Below are 25379 nucleotides of genomic sequence, written 5' to 3'. Positions count from 1 at the left end.
TAAGGATGGATGGAAGAAGACTGAAACAAACTGCTTAATTTCTTGTTTGCTTGCACGGCCTCTCTCTCATAACCGCATGACGCATTGCTTAACAAACACTTAGGTGCAACGTAGTTGTAGTATTTACATTTAGGATTTTTACGATTATGTAATCTTTCAATGATCCGTGAATTCATGCACACGCACAAAACAAAACAGGAGGTTTCAGTATGATTCTATTCAGTCATTTTTTTTCGATTTCAATCACCACTGAAATATTATTATTTCCTTTATCTTAGAAGACCAAGTCCTTACATAAAACTTAATTTTTAGGTCAATTCTAATTAATTAATTACAGTTCAGATGTGTTCGTATTCCACTATATTTGGGTGCTTCGAGTCTCGCCCTCTCTCCTCCAACGCAAACAAACCTCCAACCATGAGACCAACATACATTGGGCTACAGACACTGCCAGCCATGTCCTGCCTCTAAATATATTATTTGATTTTCCTTTTTATCTATTAAAATACGACGTGTTGCTGATTTTTTTCTAGCACTCGTTTTCATAATATACAATTTTAAACCCCAGCCTTTTTTATTTTTTATCAGAGAAAATGTCTTCCCTTACGCAGGAGAGGAGCTCTGATGTAAAGCTGGCGAGCGCGGTGATGCTCCTGCTGTCGCTCTCCGGTAAGAAATAACAATCGAACTGTTCATTACGCTGATACATTGATACCCCGATCAGCCCTTCGATCCACCAATATCAAAAATATAATGTTGCATATTTGGCTTATTTCCTTTAACTGAAACAAAAATCAAGGCTTGTGTGAGGGAGGGGGTGGCTTTAATTCGAGATAATTTTTGGATAATTGTTACACCAGCATTTATCAAAATTGATAAAAAGGTAATCTATCCTTACTCATTTTATTTTACAAACACTCCTCCCTAATCCCTCATTTAGTCATAAATAGACATAAAATTGGTAACGAGTGTATCACTGCACCAAAATGTGGTAATTGTTGAGGACTTGAGGCGAGGTAGTTGTGGCGACCCTTGGGACCCCAATGGGCCCGTCCTCAGTCCAAGGCCAGGGTCAGGATCTCCTAGCCGATGGTGGATGAGACTTACTGTATCAGAGGTTGGTTCAAAACTACAGCAGAGAGCAGAGAGAAACAGAGACAGAGACTGTGTCTGCGTTTTTTTCCAGCAGGACTCCGATTTATTGGTTATGGTGAGTTCTTTTTATTGGTACAGTAAAACATACTGTATAAGGAAAGGGATGTGGAACAGCACATATTGTAGTGTTTTAGTCAGGGAAACACCTGTGTAATGGTAAAACATCTGTTTTATGACCAATATTTGTTGTTGGCCACAGCCACGCCACACAAGCCTGCAATACAACTAACTGTTCCCGCTCAATTCCAGGTAAAAAAAAACAGATTTCATTGCACCCCAAATCACACTCACAAAATTCCCAGCAATCCCAAAATCACACAGAAAACAAGCATCAACGTAAATCCCAACATTTTTCTCTCACTACAGTATAGTAGCGTTTTAGTCAGGGAAAACACCAGGTTGATGGTAAAACATCAGTTTAAGAAGCAATGGCTGTTGTTGGCCATAGCCTTGCCACACAAGCCTGCAATAAAACTACTGTCCCCGCTCAAGTTCAGGTAAAAAAAAAAAAAAAAAAAATTGTATTCCTTGCACCCCAAACCACACCCAAAAAATTCCCAGCAATCCCAAAATCACACAGAAGCAAGCATCAACATTAACCCCAACATTCGTGACTCGCTACAATATCTTCCGGACTGTGTAAAGAGGTACCTCTTCCAATGTCAGCTAGAGCAGTAAAACAGACAGTAAAGATAATAGGAAAAATACAGGGAAATATTCAAACAATTGGATGGTAACACAATATTTAGTCATGATGCATGTTGGCCTCGCTACTGTAAATGGTAGTGTAAAGCAAGTCAGTGTGGCTCAGTATGTGTTTGAATAGTAATAGGCCTGACACTGTTGCTTAAATAAAGATACATTATATAATCTGAATTTTCACATGGTTTATGCAATTTAAACTACTTGTATATGAAGTCAGTCATGTTTATTTTGCAGTCTAGATTATTAAAAAAATCCCAAATAAATCTCTGTATTATCTTTGTTGGCCAGAGGGTGTGTTATGTCAGCAGTGAGCTGGCAGGCTGTCACAGCTAAGAAGTACAAAGTAAGCAATCTTATTCTGACACTTTTAGAATGTGGAACTTATAAATAACACTCCACCAATGAACCAGTCACTTTAATAGTAATTATAACAAGTTTTAAATCTTATCTGTTTCATACCCATTTTGAAATAGTGATAAGCAATTACAAAATTGCATTTGTCAAGCCTCTACACTCATGATTAAACTGTAATATTTTGTTAGCATGATAAAAATAGATAATTCAACAACAGAAAATATCATCCAGTTCTTCAAGAGGAATAAGTACTTCAACCTGAATAATTTGAATTAGAAACAAGGTCCCATTTTTCGGCGCTAAACTAAAAAAATAAAACAACTTATTTGGTCTGCTACCATCACAAAATCAAGAAGAGGTGCAATTTTAAATCATCATTCAATCATATTTCAGCTGGCAGAAGTCTTCACAGTTGTTGCTATCTGTACAAACAATATGGAAGTTGAAACCCAGATGCCCAGTCTTACGTAGATATAGATATTCATAACTATATATATCATTTTATTTTTTCCCAACATTCCACAGCAGGTAGCTGTTCATAGAATTGGATGATGATCCTAAGCTGTATACAGAATCTTATATACACGTATGTGAAATAAATCTTATATTTCAATGGTCAGCAGTAAAGAGCCAATTCCATAATGTTTAGCTTTAGAACAGGTATGAATGTAGTTTACAATTGAAGAGAGAGGTATATTAATTTTTCACATACTGAAGAAGGAATTGTTCAATTGTCTTTGTAAGAAGGTTTTTTTTTTTTCATTTGTTCACACATTATTGAACTCTGAGTATAATGTCATCGTTGAATTGAGTTGTGAGTTAAGTTTGAACTATACACACATAACTAATGATCTTAATGCTGATTTTTCCCCAAGTGTACAAATTGTACTACAACTACTATTTTGATACTGTAAAATGTCAGGTCAAAAGTAATAGGTGGAATCTGGTAACACAGTCTCTTAATCATTTCACAAACAAGCAAAAAACTTGGATACTATGGATAATTTTGAAAACATGATGAGTCATTTCCACCTTGGCATATGTATTCAGAAAAAAGTGATCCCCTCTTCTGCTGTCTTACTATAACTCGTTGAATGTGAAGTTAAACATACTTACATACTGTATGTATGTAAGTATGTATGTTTGGGTCACAAATCAGTATAAATCAGTTTTTTGAACAACCATACAAATCTGCTTTTTTATTGTTGAAACACTATTAACTATATTTTGACTGAAAATTACATTTTAATGTTTGTACTGAAATGTTTAACTTGTTTGTACTGAAATCTTTAACTTTTTTGTACTGAAATGTTTCACTTGTTTCACTTAAATCTTATTTGAATTATCTTATTATTCATTCAATTATTCATACCAGTTATTCTACGCTCAAGGTCACAGGGGGCTGGAGCATTTCCCAGCTATCATTGGGCAGGAGGTTGGATGCACCCTGGACTGATCCCAAGTTAATCCAAGGGGCTCATATAGAGACATTCAACTATTCACTCTGCTCTTCAAAAGTCTGGGCAATTTAGGGCTGTAAATTAAGCTACTGCATGGGGTAGGATTTTGGGAGAGAACCAGAGAACCCAGGGGAAAACCACACAGACAGGAAAAACAGGCAAACTCCATTGAGAAAGGTCTAGTCAAAATCGAACCAGGGACCTTCTTGCTGTGAGGCAGAAGTGCTAATCACTGATCCACCCATCTGTTATTCTTATATTTACATATTTATGGTAAGAAGATATATGTTGCACCCTAATTCTATTGTGTTCTTTTAGCCAATGAGAGAAGAAAGTGTACCAGGTGCTGTTCTTTCCCCAGTTGTCCTCTGCCCTTTCCACTGACCTTCCAAAATTAAAAGGGAGTACAAGAGAAATACATAAAGAGCATAGAGATGAGAACATACATATATATTAAGAAATGATTTGGAATAAAAAGAGGTGTGAGAGGAGCCTGGTGAGGTCAGTGAAGATGGAGAGAGTGATGAGGGAGGGGCTGAGGGAAGGAGGGGTAGCATGAGGCTGTTTCGCTGCAGTATTTCATCTGTGAGCAAGTCTCTGTCTCTGTATCCTCTTCCCATTATACACAACAGGACTGATGAGTCAGCAGAACTGTGTATCCAAAAGATTCCCAATATAGTCCAGATATTTTTGCAGTAAAGTAGCATTACAGATTTACAGAGCAAAGAATATGTGAATGTGTGGTGGTAGTGGTACATGTCTGAACGTGTTTAAGGTGGGTGAGTAATAAACAGATAAGCATCGTATGATGGGTGGACTTTGATGTAACACACCTTGCATGCTTAGCTCATTGCTAATGATGGAGTGTGCATGCATTCATGTGCAGGAAAGAGATCAACAGTAGCTTTTTATTTTGTATCACAAAATAACCATGTATCTAAGTGCTTTTGTGTGTGTGTGTGTGTGTTTGTGTGTGTGTGGTTGCGTGCGTGCATGCATTTGTGTTTTTGTCAGTCTGTCAGTCTGCCTGCGTGCATAAAATATACATAGCTATGGCTGTGGGTAGGATGTAAATGCGCATGGGTGTGTGTGTACCGCAGAGAGGTAGGAGCCTTTCAGAGTGGTGCAGAAGCAGTGGGAAGGGAGCCAGAAACACCCGACTGCAGAGGAAAGAGTGCTGCAGTGTCCTATCACTCACACACGGACACGCACATGCACCACCCCCCCAGTGCAACCCCCCACAGTTTTTTTCACCGAATACATAATAGGGGCATACTGTCATCTAGGGTTTAAAGTGCAGGCTTTACAAAAGTTTAACAAATGTGCTGTGATAATTGTTTTTAATAGGGGATATTTCATTTCATGAGTAATTTACACCTCAGAATACTGTCAAATTTGTGTTAAGTTAATTGCAGTAGACACAAATAGTAAGAGTTCAAAAAACATTACTTCACTTTTCGAAGTTGGCACCCACTAAAAATTGCTAATGAGGAACTGTTGTTTTTTGATTCAGTGAAGTAAAAAAGGAATTCAAATTAAAAATACAAATAATATACAAATATGTTTATTGAATTCTCTGTCCGCTTAAAAATGTTCCAGAATATATTGCTTCTGTACAGCTCTTTCGGAGAGGCATATCTTGCCTCCGTCACATTGTTGAACTTCTCTATATAATAGTTTTTTTTTTTTTTTAAAAGGGTGATTTTACATAGAGAAAGTGCTGTTTGCAGTTAATCTATTAAACCATTGATATTTTCCTCCTGCATTTGAATGTAAGAAATTATGTCGACTTGCAGGTTTAAATTTTTGTGGCATTGTCACATAACTTTTGCTCATTGTTAGTTAACTATCTAAAGTTTTACACGTAAAGGCTGTTTTTCTTTCACTCACCTGTAGAAATCTGCAAAAGAACATTTCTCTTGATCAAGACAAAAGTTATGTGCAAGCATGTCAGGATCTTCAGTTATATCAGCAGGAAAAAATATACTTTTAGCTACCCCCTGTCGTGCATGTAGTAGGAGACATTGTGTGCCCTTTCAATTGAATGTTGAATGTACAATATGTGTGCATTTACTAATTGTAGATATACCCAATCTGGAAAAACTTCTAATAATTAAATGCAGTCATTTTCCTTTATATCTTAAGCATTGAGAATGAGTAAGCTGTTGTTAATATTTGCTATTTACCCTGTGTTTGTTATTTATAGGTTGTACCAGCCTGGATGTCAATGTGCCAAGTAAGATAAATGCTCTAAATGGAACAACTGTCAAAATCACCTGCACGTTCACTTCCTGCTATAGAATAGATTACAGCAAATTCGCCATGCACTGGACATACCAAGTATCGCTCAATGATACAGAGGTGATGGTAAGAAGGCAAATTAAACATTGTTTGGTGCCAGATTTTGAAACGCAAAGCCAGCTAGTGAAAGGCTAGTAGAAAATATCAAAGCAGGGTGTGACACAAAGCTGTACATTCATGTAATGTTCAAAAACCAAAAAAATGCTCTTGTTACCTAAAAATGAAGTCACCATTATGTAATATTTTTTCCACACTTTCAAATTGGAAGTTCTTGCTATTAAATTCAGATAGGGGTAGTATCTCCAGAAAAGAGTTGGATTTGCATTATTGAGAAAAATTCACTTTTATTTATGTTTTCCATCTGTAGTAATAAACTATTTCCTTGGTATCATCATATTATCTTCTAGTTTTTTTTGGGAAACTGACCTATTGTATTAAGTCATACATTTTTTGAGATTTGTTCAACAGTGAGAGATCAGGGAAATTCAATGGTTCTGTACTATCTCAACTTGAGATGAATCAGTACAAAGGGGTGCACCAAATATTCAATATCTATGAAAATGATAGGTAAGGAAATGTATGTGTTTATTCATGATTTATTTGTGTTTGTATTTATTTTTATTTTTTTATTTGTGTTTTTTTTTTTCTAAATGCATAACTACATAACTCAAAAAGCTGTCACGTCTAGAGGTTCAGCTCATTTTCATTTTATACACAGTCAGCTTTTTTTTCAGCTCTTTGCAATTTCAAAGTTAGAATTTTAAAAGGTACTCTGTCTGTGTCTCCCCAAAGTTTATGATATACAATAGGAAAAGTAAATCAGTGTCATTGCGCTCGGACCGGTTTGGAGAAAGGGTCAACTTTGCTGGGAACCTGGACAAGCATGACCTGTCAATCACCCTATCAGACGTTAAGCTCGAGGATGAGGGGATTTACAACTGCTATGTGAAAAATTCCCATAGCATCCAGAGACATGGTGCTATACATTTCAACGTTGTTACAGAACGTAAGGCATTAACCCTACCCTTTTGTAAATACTATTTTTAAAGCACAGTCTTAACCTGAAGAAAATCTGTGCTTTTTATCTGACAGTATCACCTCTGAAACTTGTAAATTACACAAAAGAATCGTCCTGTGCCATATGTCAGAAAGCAGATTTGTGGGGGAATAGAACCCTGACTGAAGGAAGTGCACTGTAGTCTTAGCTTATACATTAATTTGAGTTCTGTAAGAGAGATTGGAGACTCACAGCCTAATGAATGAAACCAAGATAGGATTTTCATTGCTGACAGTTATCTGGCTGTCAAATCTTCAGCTTGATATATGTTCATGACTTTATATAATTTTGTAATTCTTTTGAATTGTCCATAATGAGCACTGAACATCAGCTTCAAACAAGAAATATGTTAATTTAATATAGGAAAGGTGTTGAAGAAGATGATTCATTATACTTTGAAAAATAGTGTTTTTTTTAAGTAAAAAACACAAGTTCAGCAGCATAAATGAAGATCATTTGAAGTCTGAAAGGCCAAAAACTACCTTGATTTGATAAAAAATTTAAAAAAGAGGGTATTTAAACTTAACAATTATTAATGTGAAAAAACAATGCTTGTCACATTTTTTGGATAATTTTTACAAATTGCTTTGTCATAAGAATGAGTGCATGCCTGAAGATTTAGAGAGAATGTTTGCTTTGAGATGAAAATTCAACTGTAGCTCATGCATGTTTATTGCTATGAAATGAACCCATTTGTCTAATATCTAAGATCACATGAAACATCAAACACATGTCATTGTGTGTGAGGAAAGGAATTTTGGAGATCATGGAGACTGACAGGAATGGTTAAGCTTTTCATTTATGAATCAGGTTAAACTCACTCCATCAGCATGCTATCTCAGCAGCATTTCCTTTCCACTCAGTTTAATCAGCCCAATATTGCTTTTAGTATTGCACTTGTTTCAGTGCCTTGTCTACAAAATATTAACCCCACCCTTTCAATTCCTCAGTTGCCCCTCCAAGGGACTCAACTATTGCTGTTGCTATAGGAGCTTCAGTGGGTGGAGCACTAGCTCTACTTATTCTTTCCATGGTAATTGTGAAGTGCCTTCGTCAACATCTGAAACAAGATCCAATTGCAGAGGGAAAGAAGGAAGAGGAAGAAAAATTGGACACTGAAGGTGTTGTAGAAGAGGGAACCAAGTAAGCAATGTTACTAAAACATTTCTATTATCAAACAGAATTAATAGCATCGATATATTTCTGATTCTCAAAAAGAGATGTTATATTTGAACTCAAATAACCCAAAAAAATCCAAACTGTAGTCCATCATATTTCATCAAACAGCACGAATTGCGCCTAAAATACGGTATATAGTCCCTCTTTGAAGAATTTAAGGTAAGTTTAGCTTCATTGTAACAAGACATTCAAAGTGATTATGATGCCCTAAAAGGTTTACTGACATTGCTGCCCAGCTTGCCTCACTTGATGCTCTTAAGTGCTAAAGGGTTTAAGCAGATATAATGAAACCATATTGGTTTTTGGTGGTTAGTTAAGCTAACTGTACAAATTCTAATAGATTTTTATTCGCTACAAAAATGTATTATTGCCTTTCAAAGAAAACTACATATTTCAAATGTTGTAGTGTGTATGTGGAGGTGGGGTACAACTTTCCAAAGTACTGGTAATTAAAACAGCCATCATTCTTGTTCATGGGGCCCCCACATTCATTCCTCCAATCGTAAGAAAGCACAGCATGGGTAAGTGCATTACCTGTGCACCTGGTTTTCTCGCAGCAGTGGACAAGGCCATCACTGGTTACAATGCTGGCCCACTGCGAATACAGGGCCTTTCTTTGTCAAGCATAGACTGCTGGCCAAATTGTTCCTTGTCGTGCTTCTATCAGATCGTCGAGCATGTGAGAGCCCAGGGTATTTGTGCTGGTCCTGCTGGAGCTGTTTGAAGTTGATGTTTCCAAATTTGTGGATTGTGGAAGGGACCTTGAATCATCTGGACTGCCGTCTTTGGAGTTATCATCAGCCAAGGCATCACGGAGGGCTATTACTATTGGAGTCCCCTCTCCCTGCTCCTCCACACATTGGCAGTGTGGACATTGCTCCTCCTCGCTTGGCCAAACAAACAGTGCATATGCGTTGGTATGGTGCAAACCAGCTCGGTGGCAAATTTTGAATTAATAGTCCTGCAGAATCTCCTGCTACTGGGCCAGCTGCCCTTTTATGCTCTTTAATGTTTAGATGCCAGATGAGGGAAGCACTATCGATACCTAGGAGAAACTGTTGTCCATAGAGGTATGGACAGAAGCAACAGAGGAGCCGGGACTACAGTAATGCAGTAATTCTACTCTGGGTGGCTGAGGGCATGACTGAAGTAGGCAATGACCCACTCTCCTTGCTCCCCTAACTGTGACAGCACTGTACTATGGCCAACATTACTGGCATCTGTGTCCGCAATGAAGGCTCACTGAGGATAGGTCAGAAAAGCCTTGATGAGTGCTGACTGGAGTTGGGAGAAAGCATGGGCACCCCATTGAAACACCCATCCCTTCCGGCCTTAGCATGTGCAGAGGGCTGGCAATTGTGGAAAAGTCCCTGACAAACCAACGGTGGTAGGAGGCAAGGCCCAGGAAGCACCACACCAACATTGTGGGGATCCGGTCAGTTCCTCCTGGCTATCTTTGCTGGGTCAGTGGTTGCCCCAGCTTTGCTTACAACGTGAACCAGATGGATGTCACTCAGCAGAACAGGCTGCACTAGGTGAAAGCAAAGACCAGCCAGACAAACGGTGAGGAAGACAGCTATTTGGTTGTCCAGCAAACACTGGAAGTCTGCCGCTTGGACAAGGAGGTTATCCAAATAGGCCGCAAAGCAGCTCGGTGGAAAGTCACTCAGGACCTTCTCCATCAGGTGACATGGGCATTGCAAAGCCCAAAGGGCCCTGATCACCCTGATTAACCACAACCCTTGGCCAGAGGAGAACACAGTCTTTTGATGAGCCTCTGGTGCTATCTTAACCTGCTAGTAGCTACCCCTAAGGTTGAGGGCGCTGAACCAGTGGGGCCTGGTCCAGGGCGTCATCCACCTAGACCAGGCAGTAGGAGTCCTTACAGGTAACTGTTTAGTTGGCAATTGTCACCACAGAAGTGCTAGGATTCGTTCTTTTTCTTGACAAGGTACACCAAAGCTGCCCAAAGGCTGGTTGATTCCAGCCTCCGACATTTCTTTGATCTTTTGTTTGGGTACAGACCACCTGGCAAACAAAAGACAACGGGGGCAGGGACGTATTAAATAGGTCCCGCCAGTGTCAATTGCATGCTGAACCAAGCTGGTCTGTTTGAAGTCCTCATATTTTGCTCCATAAATGTTTGAAATAAGGTCTAGTAGGTTCCTTGGCAAGCTCTCCTCCAAGTCTTCACAGCTCCACTGTGCAGGTCATCAATCTCCTGCTTTGTTTCCTGGGATAGCGGCTGAGGTGGTTCCAGCACTGTAGGCTGTCTCTCTTCGATACGGGACAATGAGGTGGTGGGGTCTTTAGCCAGAGATGAGGTGTGCCGGAGTCCTCTCTCCAGGATGGAGCACAGTGGCTTCCAAACCCAGGTCCAGTGTTGCCCGGGTTAGATCAACCACCGCTCTCCATTTCTGCAGCAAGTCCAGGCCGATGATGCAGGGGGCCTGTATCCTTGTCAGAACCTGTGATTTACAGGGGGACGGTACCCAGACGAGTCTTGTCCCCCAACGTCTTGATGTGCTCAACAGTGACAGTAGGGATGCCAAGGATGATGTTTTTCCAATCCTGCAGTCTTCGTTAGGGGTGCCTGGCAAGGCCCCATGGCAAATCAGTGAGATGGTGGACTCAGTGTCCACTAAGGCCCTGAATCCGGTGCCATTGATGCTGCAGTCCACATATAGTGAGTTTGACCAAGACAACCAAGCCATAGTTGGGCCCTGGAGGCTAGCAGCGGTCTCAAGTGACAGTTCTAACACCAGCTTTTAGGCGTCAGTTAGCCCTCCGCACTCTGTCGCGGTGGTTACGGGGATGTCCCTTTTTGTCACTCACCATATAGTTGGTTCGACAGGCTCTTTCTCACACACTGAGAGCAAAATCCCCTGCTTCCAGAATGTGCTCCATTTGTTCTGCTTCACTAAGGGCTCCAGTTAAGGTCTCTGGAGCACACACACAGATATGTTCTGTAAGTCGTGCTGGTACGAGGCCCAGGATAAATACTTGGAGGGCCAGGTCTTCCTGCACGGCGGTGCTGAAGGCGGGGTTGTGCTGTGCTTGGAGTCGAATCTGCAGCAGATACGCACAAGTACTCTCCTCCTCTCCTCCGACGGTTGAATAGCTGGTCCAGGGATTCTGCCTTCCAAGGCTAGGACAATGTGGGTTACTATTTCCACCAGCAACCAGTTGTAGAAGTCCACTACCATTTGCACTTGAATGACAAAGGTCTCTTGAGGTTCTTCTCAACCTTAGTGAGGTAGCTTCATCATCTCCTGTGGGTCTTTTGCTGATGTCTTCAAAGTCTGCGGCAGGACACTGCATGGAAGCCTTGCACAGATTTTCTCTATTTCCCCAAGCTTTATTGCCATCATAATCATTCAATGTGGCCATTTTTTTTTTTTTAATTTTGTGATAAACTCAGGTGCAGCATTCCTGCAGAGTCCCCACAGGACCCGCTCATTGTAGCACGTTGTTGAGCCAAGTGTAGGAATATGTCAAAAACAACAACAAAGCAGCGAACGAACAATGACAATTGCAGACAGAATTAAAATGTTGGTGCTCGTTTCACTGCGCATAATTTAAGGGTGGAACAGTAGCAACAAGGTGAACAGTATTGGGATTGATTTTCCCCTGAAATTCATTATCCCGATAACAGGATATTTTGAAACAGATACTCTCCTCCTCCATGTTCAGGCTACCTCTTCCCAAGAATTATGGGCCATTTGCAAGTCTATACATAACACACTAGATGTTTTACCATTTTTCTTGCTTTAATACTTTCTTCCTGAAAACTACCCATCACAGATGGTATATATCTGATATAAAACACAACCTACTCTTCTACATCTGCAAAAAAGAATTTTGAAATGTTTTTATTGATAAAATAGCCATAGTCTAACCCAAGAAGAAAAAACATTTTATTTATTTTGATTTATTTAAAATCAATTTTATAAATTAAATAAAATATGAGCTCTCCTTCGCTAAACAAAGATACCCAGCATTGTGAACAGTCGCTCCTGCCCATGCAAGATCTCATACGGAATAACAATGGCTAAGTAGTCCCGTACTTGGCATGCTATTGAGCATGTTGTTCCGTTCCTCATCTTCATGGAGGGAAGCAGCTGATCTCCTTATAGGTTGTGCCCAGCATACAATGTCCTGGTCCACTTCACTGCTGTTTGCGTAAGCATGAATAATGTCCACTTTGTGCTATTTAGTTTGTGAAAATGTCTTTAATTTTTTTGCGACACCCCACGCTCTACGATGCCTTGATGCGACTTATACTGCAAAATGTGTAATGATAAGAGTACAGTGTAATACCGTTTATGGTAGGTTGATAAGTTTGTGGGAGGCTCGTTAAGGGTTACGTGAGGTTCTTTGAGGGTCTATATATCTAAATACCATCAAAATGATCACATCTCTAATTTGCGGAAATTCACTTTTCGCGGAGTCTTGGAATGTAACTCCTGTGAAAAGTGAGGGTACACTGTATTGTCAACATTATATGTTCATGCTGCTTTGGTAGAAACAGAATGACTTGTGCAGTTTGAGTTTAAAACATCAACATAAAACAGCTATTAAAGCTTTTGCGTTTCCTTGGCCGTTCATACCATTTGGTAAGTATCATGCAGTCTTTGTAAAATCTTGTGATAACATTAGAGCATTATAGCACTTTTTTAAGATTTTTTTAGAACTGAAGAAGACTTTAAAGATGAAACATCTCTAGAAACCTGAACAAGCCCAATTGCTATGACGAGATTTTAGGAGTGCCACAACCTGGATGACAGGGAATCTTTACAGACACAAAGCATGTAGTCTGTTAACATTTTTTGTCCTGTAAGTTTATCATTCCTTTACTCAATGTGGTTAGTTTCTGTTGCACAATCCATGCATGTTCTTCACATTTAGAGATGCTTCCAACAAATTTTTGATAAATCAATTATGTCACTTGGCAAGAGGAAGCACTAATATACCCCATTTTTTAAGGGACTCATCTTGCTGAAATTATATTCTCCCCCTTTTGTCTTCCATAGTGAAACTGGCTTTAAATACAGAATGTCAGCTTTGCTGCCCTTTGTAATGCTGCAAATTTATGAAAATAAATACAGCTTTATGATTGCTTCCAGAGGTTAGGTTTTATTGTGAAGCGTTAATGCCAATCACTGCACCAGCATGATGTCACTCAATGATTTTTATAAGCTTTGTTGGTTTGTTGCTTAATTGATCTGTCTGTCTTTCAGAACATTGGTAGGTTGGTTGAGTGGTTAGTTGGTTGATTGTTCACAGAGTTTTAATAGCCTGGAGGATTGTCTTAAGGATCCCGTAGAACAAAGAATCCAGCAACTCATTGACAGAAACCTAGGTTTGCTCTTCATCCTCTTAGATTGAAAAAGCATGGCCTAACTATCCATTATTAAATTCTTTTAATTTAAGCTTTGCAATTTAATGAATATTCAGATATATCCTATTTCATCAATCAAATTGGTTGCTTTTTTTTCTTTTTTTAATTATTTTTTTGTTTTTTTGACCGGGGGAATATCTTGATCCTTGTGCTACATAAGGGTTACAAGACTATATATTGCACCTAAGAAACTAAAAAACCTAAGAAATTGCTAAGTAAATTTAGGGGCACTGTACTAAATTGAGAGGTATAGCTCTCTTTATCAGTTTCCTGTGTGCAGCTCATTTAGAAATTGTTTAAAAGAATAATAATCATAAACATCATTATAATAACAATAATAATAATAATAATCCAAGAAAGATTAAGACAGTTCCAGGAAAATGCAGAACCTCTGTCCTTTATTGCAAGTTAATCTTATATTATTATTTGTCAATTCTCTCCTCATTTGCAGGAACCCATAATCAGGTCATCTGATGAATTGGCCTTTGGAGCTCTTACCCTAACACCTCCTCTGGTAACCCCTGTTCCATATTTACCATTCTAGACTGTGGTTGACCTGTCTCTGAAACACATTCCTTAAAAATGCACATATCAATAAGATGAACTCTCTTGCATTCCCTGCTCCTTCCCAAGTATGTGGAATTCATAGAACATTACTGTATAGTTAGACTATGGTATACATACATGTCTTAAACATTTTTCACTATTGATTCGATACAAGCTTAAAATTGGGGAAACAAATAAATGCAAACATTCTTTTTTGGGAGCTGATAATAGAAGGCGTGCATGTATGATATTTATGAGATCTACAAAGCCGTTTCCAAAACGCTGATCAAATATAATTTATTACATTCAACACTATATGTGTTTTTTGTTAATAATAGATAATTGGTTTTGCCATCATCCAACATACATTTGAATAATATTCTAAAACACTCAGATTTCAAAGATTTCGAACATTTAAAATCTAATAATGATGTTACCATACTTTTCAGGACAATCTCATCCATTCTCAATCTTTAATTTCATTGAAAGCAAAATCATTCCCTGCCTATGTTTATATGATATGATGCTCATACATATAGCTGATGGAGGACAAGAGACTGTTGGATTTATCCAACATCTGACATCAAACATTCATTTCTGTAAGGTAACTTTGTTACTATTTTTTGCTGTAGAAAATCAAATAATGTTGTTTACTAAAGCGTCACCTTCACAGTTTGTTTTCAAACGTATTATGAATGTGTACAAATCTACATATTTTGCAATAGAACAGTAAATGCGTTCAGTAAAATGTGTTCTTGACAATTTATCCAGAGATGTTCTGGTCATTGCAAATAGAAACACTTGATATTTAAGAATATTTTTGGTTTCAAATATTTTTTAGAAATGAGTCAGATGTGTTCAATAAAGCCATTCATCCTACGCAATATGACTGTGGGCTCCTTGAAAAACAAAACTGTAGTAGAGTATTCAAAGATCGATTTGTTTTATAAAACAATTTGGAAATAAAAAACAACCAGGCAGAGAAAAAGTATTCTGATACTTAGAAGCTAAGTCCATGCAAGTTTGGAGTATTGTGTAGACTACCTTGTCAAGGCTAATTAATTAATAGATTTGCTGTGATTCCTTTCTTCTAGTTAGCAGTTTTATTTTCAAGTTTATTTACTATTAAATATACAGTATATAAATTTCTGAATGAAAAAAGCTGGTTAATGCAATGACATTCTCAAGTGTTAAAGCACATTCTCATAAGCCAAACATGCCAGGCATCACTATCTTTCATCACCCATAGGATGTACAGTCTACCCTGTGTGTATTATATGTGAATTCAGTTGAGCAGCTTTCATAATGTCTATATGCAGTTAAATTCACTTTTTTTAATTAATAGAGAGTGCATGTAAAGTAAGGCCTCAAATAATTCTGTCAATATTTTTGCTTTTCTTTCAGACATTATCCTCCACCTGGAGATCTATAGTAATCACTGCCTGAATACCACCCACGAATTGCATTAACCCCTGCTGCATGTTTGTTCGTGCAAGTAGACAGAAGTGTGCCTCTATGTATGTGTGTCAGACATGTATTTTTGTCCTTGAAATAATCCAGGTACCTTTTTCAACTTAATGATAACATTCAAAAGACAACTTGAGTCATCTATATTGTTGGGTATTTATTGCACTTGTGTTTCTCTTTGGTAAACAATAGCAACATTTTCTGACTGGCAAGGGCTAGGCAGTATGTCCTCAATAGTATTGTGACAATTTTAGCAAAACATTTGTTTTTATTTCTGACTGTCTACAGAATATGTAATGCTAAACAAGGTTAACTGCAATTTTATCAAGTATTAAAGCAAAGATATGTTTATAGTGAAATACTACCCAATTTGATGTCACTGCAAACAGAGAAGCATGCTCATTTGCTTTGAGTCCATTTGAAATATGGTAACATGTAAAACATAACAGGAAAAGGAAAGGGAAAAATAAAAAAAATGTAAAAAATAATTTTAAATGCAGTTTTTTTTGTCAATTGCAAACTATTTAACAAGATTCTTACTTGAATACTTTCAAAAAAGCAGGTAAGAATTGGATTAAATTTGAAATCAAGGCATGCATTATTTAGGACTATATGGACTATACTATTTTGGACTAATATATACATATTTATATATATAAGGCACATACTTTCCATCTTGTATCAAAAAGTATAGAATATTTCGCATTTGCTGATATAATTCAGAGCATGCTTTTAAAGGAAATAACTGAAACAATCAAGAACTACAATGCATAAAATCCTCAAGGTGTTATTCTGGACATGTGCAGTGCCCTGGTGATTAGCATGATCATTGAACTAGTGTAAGTTCTGTCTTTTGATTTTGTTGAAACATTTTCAATATTAACAAAACAGTTTCATTATAAAATTAGCTAATCACTTATTCAACATTTTACTTGTAAGATCATCCCTGAGTTTTATCTAATTTTGATGCAATAGCTACAAAAATAATTTTGATGAGAATGATATCAACAATTGAAGAAAAATTAAATGCACAAATATACACACAAAATAAGCATGTGTGCCTGCCTGTGTGTAAGTGGGTGAGGGTGTGTGTTTTTTTTAATTATTGTTTAGTAGCAATAAATGAATGATTTATCAAATTTTGTCAAAATTTGATGTACGTTTTCTTTAGTGACATAATCATGCTACAAGTTGGTTGGATAGAGAGTGCTATAATGTTTGGTTTGGTTTGTGTTTTGCTGTGGTTTGTGTGGAAACAATGTGCATTGTAATAAATGTCACAAACACCAAGTGATGAGAAATTAAAATATTATACAAAGTTATTGATTTTTCTTTAGTTCAAGAACTTCTGAAATCCAATATCTGTAAAGTATGTGTAAAAATTTGTAAAATATGCAAATTAATTTATTCAATCATTTATGATAATGTTACATAAAACCATGCTTTGAGGGTGATAACTTTAGGTAGTGCAGCGGTAAGCACTTCTGCCTCACAACAACAAAATTTGGTTCAATTCTACCAGGGACTTTTCTGTATGGAGTTTGCATGGTCTCCCAATGTCTGTTTGAGTTCCCCCTTGGCTCTCTGGCTTCCTACCACGCCCCAAATACATGCAGTGGGTTCCTTAGTGACCTTAAATATCCCACACATGACAATGAGAGGGCCCTATGATTGACTGATGACCGGTCTTGGTCAAGGTTTACCCTGCCATTTGCTTGAAACTGGTATAGACTCCCGTCCTCCGCATACCTACAGCAGCATAGCATAAGCCCAATAGTTAATCGTTGATGAAGATCATTTGTTCATGAAAGGTTTTCTTGAAATTCTAACATAATATCAAGTTAATCTGCCAAACAGAACAGAACAATTATTTGCAAAGTGAAGGTACTGTTGTTTTGTCAGTTTACCAGTAAGTTCAGTACTGTACAAAACTGTACAAAATTATAAGCAATCAATAATTTAGAAAGAATGATGATCATCAGCACATTTCCTTAAATATGAGAAGCATCTTTGTAAAAAAGCCAAACAGCATGAGATACACCAGAAATACACCAGAATTAATTTAAACATCAGAAAGGGATTTGCAAAAAAGTAATTAAGTCGGGCAAGATTAGGAAAACTTAATTTGATTATATTAAGACATCTCTGAACAGAGGAGGGGGCCTCAGACACAACCTTTCACAAATGTACAACGCTGCCCTGGGATCCATTCCAGACACATTTGCACACATGGACCAGGCCCATCTGCACCCTCCAAACAACAAGGAAAGACCCACCACCAGAACTCGCCCCCTATAATGTCCCCATGGGCCCCAGTTCATGTTATCCAATAGGTTTCACTCCTTTGTTTAACTTTTTAGCTTTTTTAGCAGGTAATCCCAGTAAATTGCTCTTCCAAACAAAAGCAGCCTCCATTAGCAAAATAACCCCCTTTACACCTGGTTTCTGCAGATCAACTCTTCCCATTTACACAACAAGCCACCACAGCCTAGACCCACCCAAAAACCTGGGAGCTATATGTAAACACTCCCCATAGGTCCTTAGAACTGAAGAAGCCTCTTGGATGAGGAGGGAAACATCTTCAAGTGAAGAAATTCAAGTCCAGTTGAAAAGAAAAGAAGATTTTGACACCAAATTCCCAATGACCTGGATGGCCTGAGAACCTCCACAGACATGGAGCACCAACCATATGTGTGGCATAATTTGACTATATCAAAAATGAAAAGTGCAATACAAAACTGCCTGCTAAACAATAATTAATTGGAATATCCAGATTAGGCAACTAAGTACAATTAGTTCACTTCATTTTCATTCCAGATATGCTAAAATGAACTGTTCATGATCATCTGGCTTGTATCCCACCAACCATCCAGAGGTTACTGGTTGTGATTGGCCCCAGTATTCAGGGAAACAGGAAATTAACATATTAATGTTGATTAAGGAGGAATCAGGAAATGGGGAAAAAAAGGAGAGAGTCCATATGATCTGCAAAATGAAAAAAACTTGAGACTTTTAATGTTGTTACTTCATAAAGAAAGTCTATTGAGAAACATTTTTCAATTGCTGTGTCAACATTTGTAAAACATTGGAAGTTACCTACACTGCTCTCACATTCACTTATGATGTTGACAAAACCTACATTATTTTGCGAAGTGTATTTGTTCCCAACAATTTATTTAGAGGTGCTCTATTACATGCAAATAGAAAGTCAACAATTTAAAGGTGGTTCATAGTGGATTACCGGTCAAAGTGTGCAGCTTTGTAAATGTGTGTGTGTGTGTGTGTGTGTGTGTTTGTATGTGTGTGTGTGTGTGTGTGTGTGTGTGTGTGTGTGTGTGAGCTCAATATCATTGTATAGTGTTTTAATTTATTTCCTCGGTTATTGCACTAATTAATACAGTTGTTCTTATCTTATCTTATCTTAAATCAATCACTAAACCATGTTTAGAATTGAGAAGGAGTTATCATTGACCAGCCTGGAATATGATGGTTTCATTAGAACAGGAGTTATCTGCTTTTACACATTTGTTATAAAGTGCAGATTAGGTTTAAAAGGACAAGAGAAATCAAACAGGGACTGTCATATTGGGACTGGTTCAGCCAGATGAGAGTAAGAAGTCAAACAGCATGAAAAACTATGATTCCTCTTACAGACACTTGAGTCCAATGTACTACTTTTCACGCTCCTCTTTCAATACCTTAGTAGCTTCTTTGAGTTGATTTACATCTCAGAAGATCTTACATAATTTTTTTTTTTTTTTACCTTTTTTTGTCAAGACAAAATACACGATAAAGCATGCGCTTTACAAAAATGCAAATTATGTGACATACATATATAGCTTTTGTAACTATTTTGTGACATAAATGGTTATATCATGTATTTCAATTCTTTAGAGCCTCTAACGGTTGACAAAATTCAAGATCTTCATTTTCATTGCACAGGCATGAGAATGGGAGAGAGACAGAGAGAGAGAGTGAAGGGAGAAAAAGAGAGTGACAGTGAGAGACAGAGAGAGAAACACGTGTCAAAATTAAAACACATGAAATGCAAGTTGCTCTTAAACTTACGTTAAAACCTACCTCTTGATGCCAATGGTTTCCATACTGAAGGCTGTGGAGGCTGACACATTGACTGACATAACAAAAAACAGGAGAAAAAGCATAGACAAAAAGAAGACCAATCACTTTTTCACAAGGAAAGAAAAGATGTTGAAATGAATAAGTGGCTGCTTGCATGAAATTCAGTGCAGGGATGGGCTTAAACAGGCCCACCTCACTTTTCCTCCACTCAGTATGATTTCTGAAAATCTGCTCGCTCACCAGCTGCTGCAAAGCAAGAGAGACAGAGAGAGAAAGGAAGATGGGGCAGGAAAGGGGGTGGGGCAGTGGAAAACCACATCAAACTGAAGGGTGACAGGAAGGTTAATCACAGTAGACGGTGAAAGTAGTAGGTCGGAGAAGATGGAGGTACATGCAGGATTGCATCGCTTTACTGCAGCATTTTACATTACCTGCCTGACCCAGAAACTGATGACCCACTCCCTCCCTCTGCTTCTCACCTCTACTCCTTTGCCTCTAGTTATCCCCCTTCCCTCTTTATTGCCTTCTCACCCCTCATTTACTGTTCTATATATATCTATATATCTTCTCCTTTAACTTATTTTTTTCTTCCTATCACTCTCTTATCCCTGTCTCATCCCTCAGCAACGTAATGTCCTTGTATGTGCCACCTTCTATCTATACATAGCAGTCAAAGTCACCCTGTCTAGATCAGGTGTGTGTATACATATGTGACTGTTTGCTTGCATGTGGGTCAAGTCTGGAGTGTTTACAAATAGAACACATTTTCTTTATATTTTGCTATCTATCTATCTATCTATCTATCTATCTATCTATCTATCTATCTATCTATCTATCTATCTATCTATCTATCTATCTATCTATCTATCTATCTATCTATCTATCTATCTATCTATCTATCTATCCCTGGGCATACCACCCAAAGGAAGGGCCAAGGGGGTTGGATGCTATGTGAGCCGGGCGGTAGCTGGAGCAGGGGATCATGGTGGTCATATCCTCGGCTACAGGAGCTGGCTCTTGGGACATGGAATGTCACCTCTCTGGCAGGGAAGGAGCCCAAGCTGTTGGGCAAGGCTGAGAGATGGACTGTTTCTTATTCTCGATTTGCCCCGGTGAGGGGCGCCGGCAGGTGTGGGCATATTAATTGCCCTCCGTCTTGGCGCCTGCCTCCGCCTTAAGGTGGGGGGATGGTTTCTGACCCTTGTTTATGGCTATGCACCCAACAACAATTCAGTTTAACTACATTCTTTGGTTCCCTAGAGGGGCTGCTAGAGAGCTCTCCTACCAGGGGACTCCCTCGTTATGCCGGGAGACTTCAACACTCACGTGGGCAACGACAGTGCGATTTGGAAGGACATGATTGGGAGCAATGGCCCCCCTGATTTGAACCAAAGCGTTGTTTTGTTTTTGGACATCTGTGCTCGTCACAGATTGTCCATAATGAACACCATGTTTAAGCATAAAGGTGTATAGATATGCACTTGGCATCAACACACCTTAGGCCACAGTTCTTTGATCAACCTTGTGGTTGTATTGTCTTGACTTGTGGCCGCATGTCCTGGACACTCGGGTGAAGACGGGGCAGAGCTGTCAACTGATCTGGCCCCAATGGTGGGGGAGGATCCCAAACCTAATGTGAGGGTCTGCTGGGAACTTCTGGCAGAGTCCCCTGTCAGATGGAGTTTCAACTCCCACCTCTGGCAGAACTACTACCGCATCCCGAGGGAGGCAGGAGACAATGAATCCGAATGGACCTTGTTCCGTGCTTCCATTGTTGAGGCGGCAGACCAGAGCTGAGGTTGTAAGGCGGTCAGCACCTGTTTGGGCTGCAACCCTCGAACCCACTGGTGGACTCCAGCAGTGACAGATGCCGTCAAACTGAAGAAGGAGTCCTATCGGGCCTTTCTGGCCTGTGGGGCTTCGGAGGCAGCTCACATGTACTGACAGGCCAAGCGACATGCGGCGTCGGTGGTTGTCAAAATATCTTGGCCGTGGCAGGAGTTCCGGGAGACCATGGAGAACGACTCCTGGTGGGCGTCGAGGAAAATCTGGTCCACCAACCGGCAGCTCAAGAGGGGTAAGCAGTGCTCTGACAAGTGAGAGCGGGGCACTGCTGACCTCAACTCAAGACATTGTGGATCGGTGGCAGGAATACTTCCGAGACCTCCTCAACCCCATTGAAACGCCTTCCAATAAGGAACCAGAGCCGGGGGACTCTGGAATAGACACAAACTATTTCCGGGTCTGAAGTTGATGAAGCAGTCAAAAAGCTTTTCAGTCAGGTCTCTGGGGGTGGATGACGTCCATTCTGTGAGCCTCAAGGTTGTGGATGCTGTAGGGCTGTCCTGGCTGACACACCTCTGCTGCATTGCTTGGATGTTGGAGACAGTGCTGCTGGACAAGCAGACCGTCAAGGGGATCTGTTTTGGTGGCCGCAGGACAGAGACTCTGCTTTTTGCAGATGGTGTGGTTCTGTTGGCTTCATCAGGCCCTTGATCTCCAGCTTTCACTGGAGCAGTTCACAGCTGATTGTGAAGCAGCTGGGATGAGGATCAGCACCTCCAAATCCGAGACCATGGTTCTCAACCAGAAATGGGTGGAATGCCCACTCCGGGTCATGGAAGAAGTCCTGCTGGTAGTGGAGGAGTTTGCAGCGATGCGGACTCAGTGAAGAAGGAGCTGAGCCAAAAGGGGAAGCTCTCAATATACCGGTCAATCTATCTACGTTCCCACCCACACCTGTGGTCATGAGCTGCGGGTAGTGACCGAAAGAACAAGATCGCGGATACAAGCGCCTGAAATGGGTTTCCTCCACAGGGTAGCTGGACTCTCCTTTAGAGATAGGGTGAGAAGTTCAATCTTCCGGGAGGAGCTTTGAGTAGAGCCGCTGCTCTTCCACATAGAGAGGAGTCAGATGAGGTGGCTCGGGCATCTAGTCAGGATGCCTCCTGGACAGCTCCCTGGGGAGGTAGTCCGGGCATGTCCATCTGGGAGGAGACCACAAGGAAGACCCAGGATATGCTGGAGAGACCATGTCTCAAGGCTGGCCTGGGAATGCTTCGGGGTCCCCCAAGAGGAGCTGTACCGTGGCAGGGGAGAGGGAAGTCTGGGCCTCACTGCTCCGGCTGCTGCCCCTGAGACCCGACACTGGATAAGCGGGAGAAGATGGATGGATGGATGGATGGATGGATGGATGGATGGATGGATGGATGGATGGATCGATGGATCGATGGATCGATGGATCGATGGATCGATGTTTTAATCTAATTCTTATCGGTCTCCTGTACATGTCCAAAATAAGTACTTTGTATTACATCCCTGCAGTCTTACCTCTCATCTATACCCCTGGTATCAAATGTCAAAAAGAGGAATCACCTGATATAACAATTGTGTGTTAACATGTCGGTGTTTCGTCATTATGGGTTCAGAATAACAGATCTTTAAAAAGCATAAAAAGAAAAAAACATGAAAAGGGATGATAAAAATCCAAAAAATCTGAGATACTGTGAACTATACATCAGTGGTACGTGAAGTGTCCTTTCTTGCAGTGATGTACATTAAAGAGAACTGAAAAATACAGAGGACAGAGAAAAAATGTATAATATTTTATTTAAAAAAAACAGATTGCCTTCTTTTGGTTTGTCAGTGGACTCCTACAAGACTCAAACTCAGACTATTGAGCAATGTCCTCTAATTTAATTGAGAATATAAACTTTGCTGCTTTCATAGTAAACTAGATACTAGGGAGTGTAGGTTAGTAAACTTTATCCAATGTCCATTAATCCAAAGATGAGACAGAGAATAAATTGTGTTTTCATATGTTCTTAGGATTGGAAGTTATACTTCATTCTTTGGTGTAATTGTGCACTTATATTTCAAAATAAGGAAGTAACATTAACTAACTGCAGGATATATTGTATTTTGTGCTAACAAGCTGTCCTGATATCAAAACCTCTTTGGATGTTCCTCCCAGTTAAGAAGTGAGAAGTAAAGAGTATATACCTCATTTACTGAAAAATAAAAAAAATAAAAAATGCAAATATGAAAATGCACAAAAACATTTGTGATCTAGTTAAAAAGGTTATAGGTGCTTTAAGATTGGGGAGAACCATACCCAGGGTGTCTGGCCTACTTGCCTTAGCTGCACGGAAGAGAAACAAAGCCATTTTTGATAAGTCATAGTAATCATGGTAATCATAACTAAGTAATTATCACTGCTATATGAATAACACTCAAAGAAACAGGCTATTAATTCACCCAGCACTTATGCTGTGTAGTTGTGTTTAACACCACAATTCAGCATGGCACTATTGCATAAGTCAATCACATCAAGACACATAAATCTAGCGAATGAGGTCAGAATGCACATTTAGGATGTGGACTAGCTATTTGCCGCTGCCACCTCAGGGTTGTGTTAAAGGCTTTGTTAAGATTTATGAAAGGCATGTTATCATTGTATGATATTTGTGAAGGACATGCTGACGGTCAGTGCTGCACAGTGGCGAAGTGGTTAGCGCTTCAGCCTCACAGCACGAAGAACTTTGGTTTGGTTCCTACAAGGGGACCTTTCTGTGTGAAGTTTGCATGTTCTCATCTGTGTGGGTTTCCTACAAGTTCTCCAATTTCTTCCCACAGTCCAATTGGAAAAAAATTGGGACAATTGCCCCAGATGAGTGCGTGAGTGAATGGTTGCCTGTCTGTACATGTGGACTGGTGACCAGTCCAGGGTGTACCCTGCCTCTTGCCTGATGACATCTTAGATAGGCTCCAGCATCCCCCGTGAACTTGCAGGATAAGCGGCAGACGATGGATGGATGCTGTAGGTCTCAGCATGTCCTGTTTTTGTATGTTGCTTGTAGATAAAACATTTAAAGATCAGTTTATTGTAGGTATGATGTGTAATTGGAATTAAATCTACAAGCAATTGGTCAGTGCTCAGGATGTGGTACTTCTGATTAAGTTAATGAAATGTTCAGACAATAGTAGAAAATTTAATCGGCCATGTTTTGGTAAGTAAGTTATTGTCACATGTTAAATTTCATATACTTTTTATTTTTGTTATTTTTGTATTGTAGGTCGTCTGAGATATATCCATAGGCTTACATTCTATTGAGTAAGTCAAGGATTCAGCGGGGAGACATAAAACTAAACCCTTAACATCTGTTGTCCCTTCTTTCAAATTGTGAGACACAAGATATTTTGTCTACAACTCATGGCCAAATGTCATATCAAACATGTTGAAAATAGAGATTTTGAAACATAATGACATGTGGTAACATTAGTGAAGTTCTGACCAAGTCTGTCATGGAATCTTGTTAACATTGTCAGAAGCCATATGCCTACACATAGGTAATGTGGCTAAAGCTTTAATGTTATGAAGTTAAGTCCAGAATTACATCATACTAGCATCTTGTAGAACAGATAAATAAAAAATGAAATTAAATAAATCTAGAAAGGTCTTTCATTGTATAGACCTGTAAATTAAATGAAGCTTGTAAATTAAAGGAGAAAAATAATACGCAGTCAACGCTCTGTAGATATCTAAAGAGCAAGACGGGAAGCAAGACAAAATGCATGACTGCGTGTGTGTGTATGTGTGCGTGTGTGTGTGGGGGGGGGGGGACACGGGTATGCGGTGTGAACCACCCATACTGCGTCCAACACATAGACCCAC

General features: G+C 39.3%; 2 protein-coding genes across 6 annotated transcripts in view; one reads left to right on the top strand and one right to left on the bottom strand.

Moving 5' to 3' along the window:
• Positions 1 to 419: 419 nt before the first annotated feature.
• On the top strand, positions 420 to 16764 carry scn2b (sodium channel, voltage-gated, type II, beta). Of its 5 annotated transcripts, none has more exons than XR_015107464.1 (6): positions 420 to 669; positions 5881 to 6041; positions 6768 to 6981; positions 7983 to 8175; positions 14064 to 14126; positions 15563 to 16764. XR_015107464.1 is itself a non-coding variant. In XM_086164595.1 (4 exons), exons 1-4 carry the CDS (start codon positions 594 to 596, stop codon positions 8177 to 8179), a joined length of 648 nt encoding a protein of 215 aa, XP_086020721.1. In that variant the 5' UTR covers positions 420 to 593. The 5 variants fall into 5 exon arrangements, 1 of the variants encoding a protein (XP_086020721.1); XR_015107463.1 differs by lacking the exons at positions 420 to 669; positions 15563 to 16764 and adding exons at positions 843 to 1210; positions 14608 to 15539; XR_015107462.1 differs by lacking the exon at positions 420 to 669 and adding an exon at positions 846 to 1210.
• Positions 16765 to 21873: 5109 nt separating this feature from the next.
• Positions 21874 to 25379, bottom strand: part of LOC147224285 (uncharacterized) — a 35740-nt gene continuing 32234 nt past the window's right edge. Inside the window, exon 4 of the mRNA XM_086164981.1 lies at positions 21874 to 22099. Within this exon, the coding sequence (XP_086021107.1) occupies positions 21874 to 22099 (226 nt within the window). The remainder of the gene's footprint in view (positions 22100 to 25379) is intronic.

This window comes from Fistularia commersonii, chromosome 18 (genome assembly GCF_037954325.1).
Source record: "Fistularia commersonii isolate RoL2024-O1a breed Wild chromosome 18, RoL_Fcom_v1.0, whole genome shotgun sequence".
Lineage (NCBI taxonomy): Eukaryota > Metazoa > Chordata > Actinopteri > Syngnathiformes > Fistulariidae > Fistularia > Fistularia commersonii.
The sequence above is the reverse complement of the archived record's forward strand: the minus strand, read 5'-3'. Positions and strand labels throughout refer to the sequence as shown.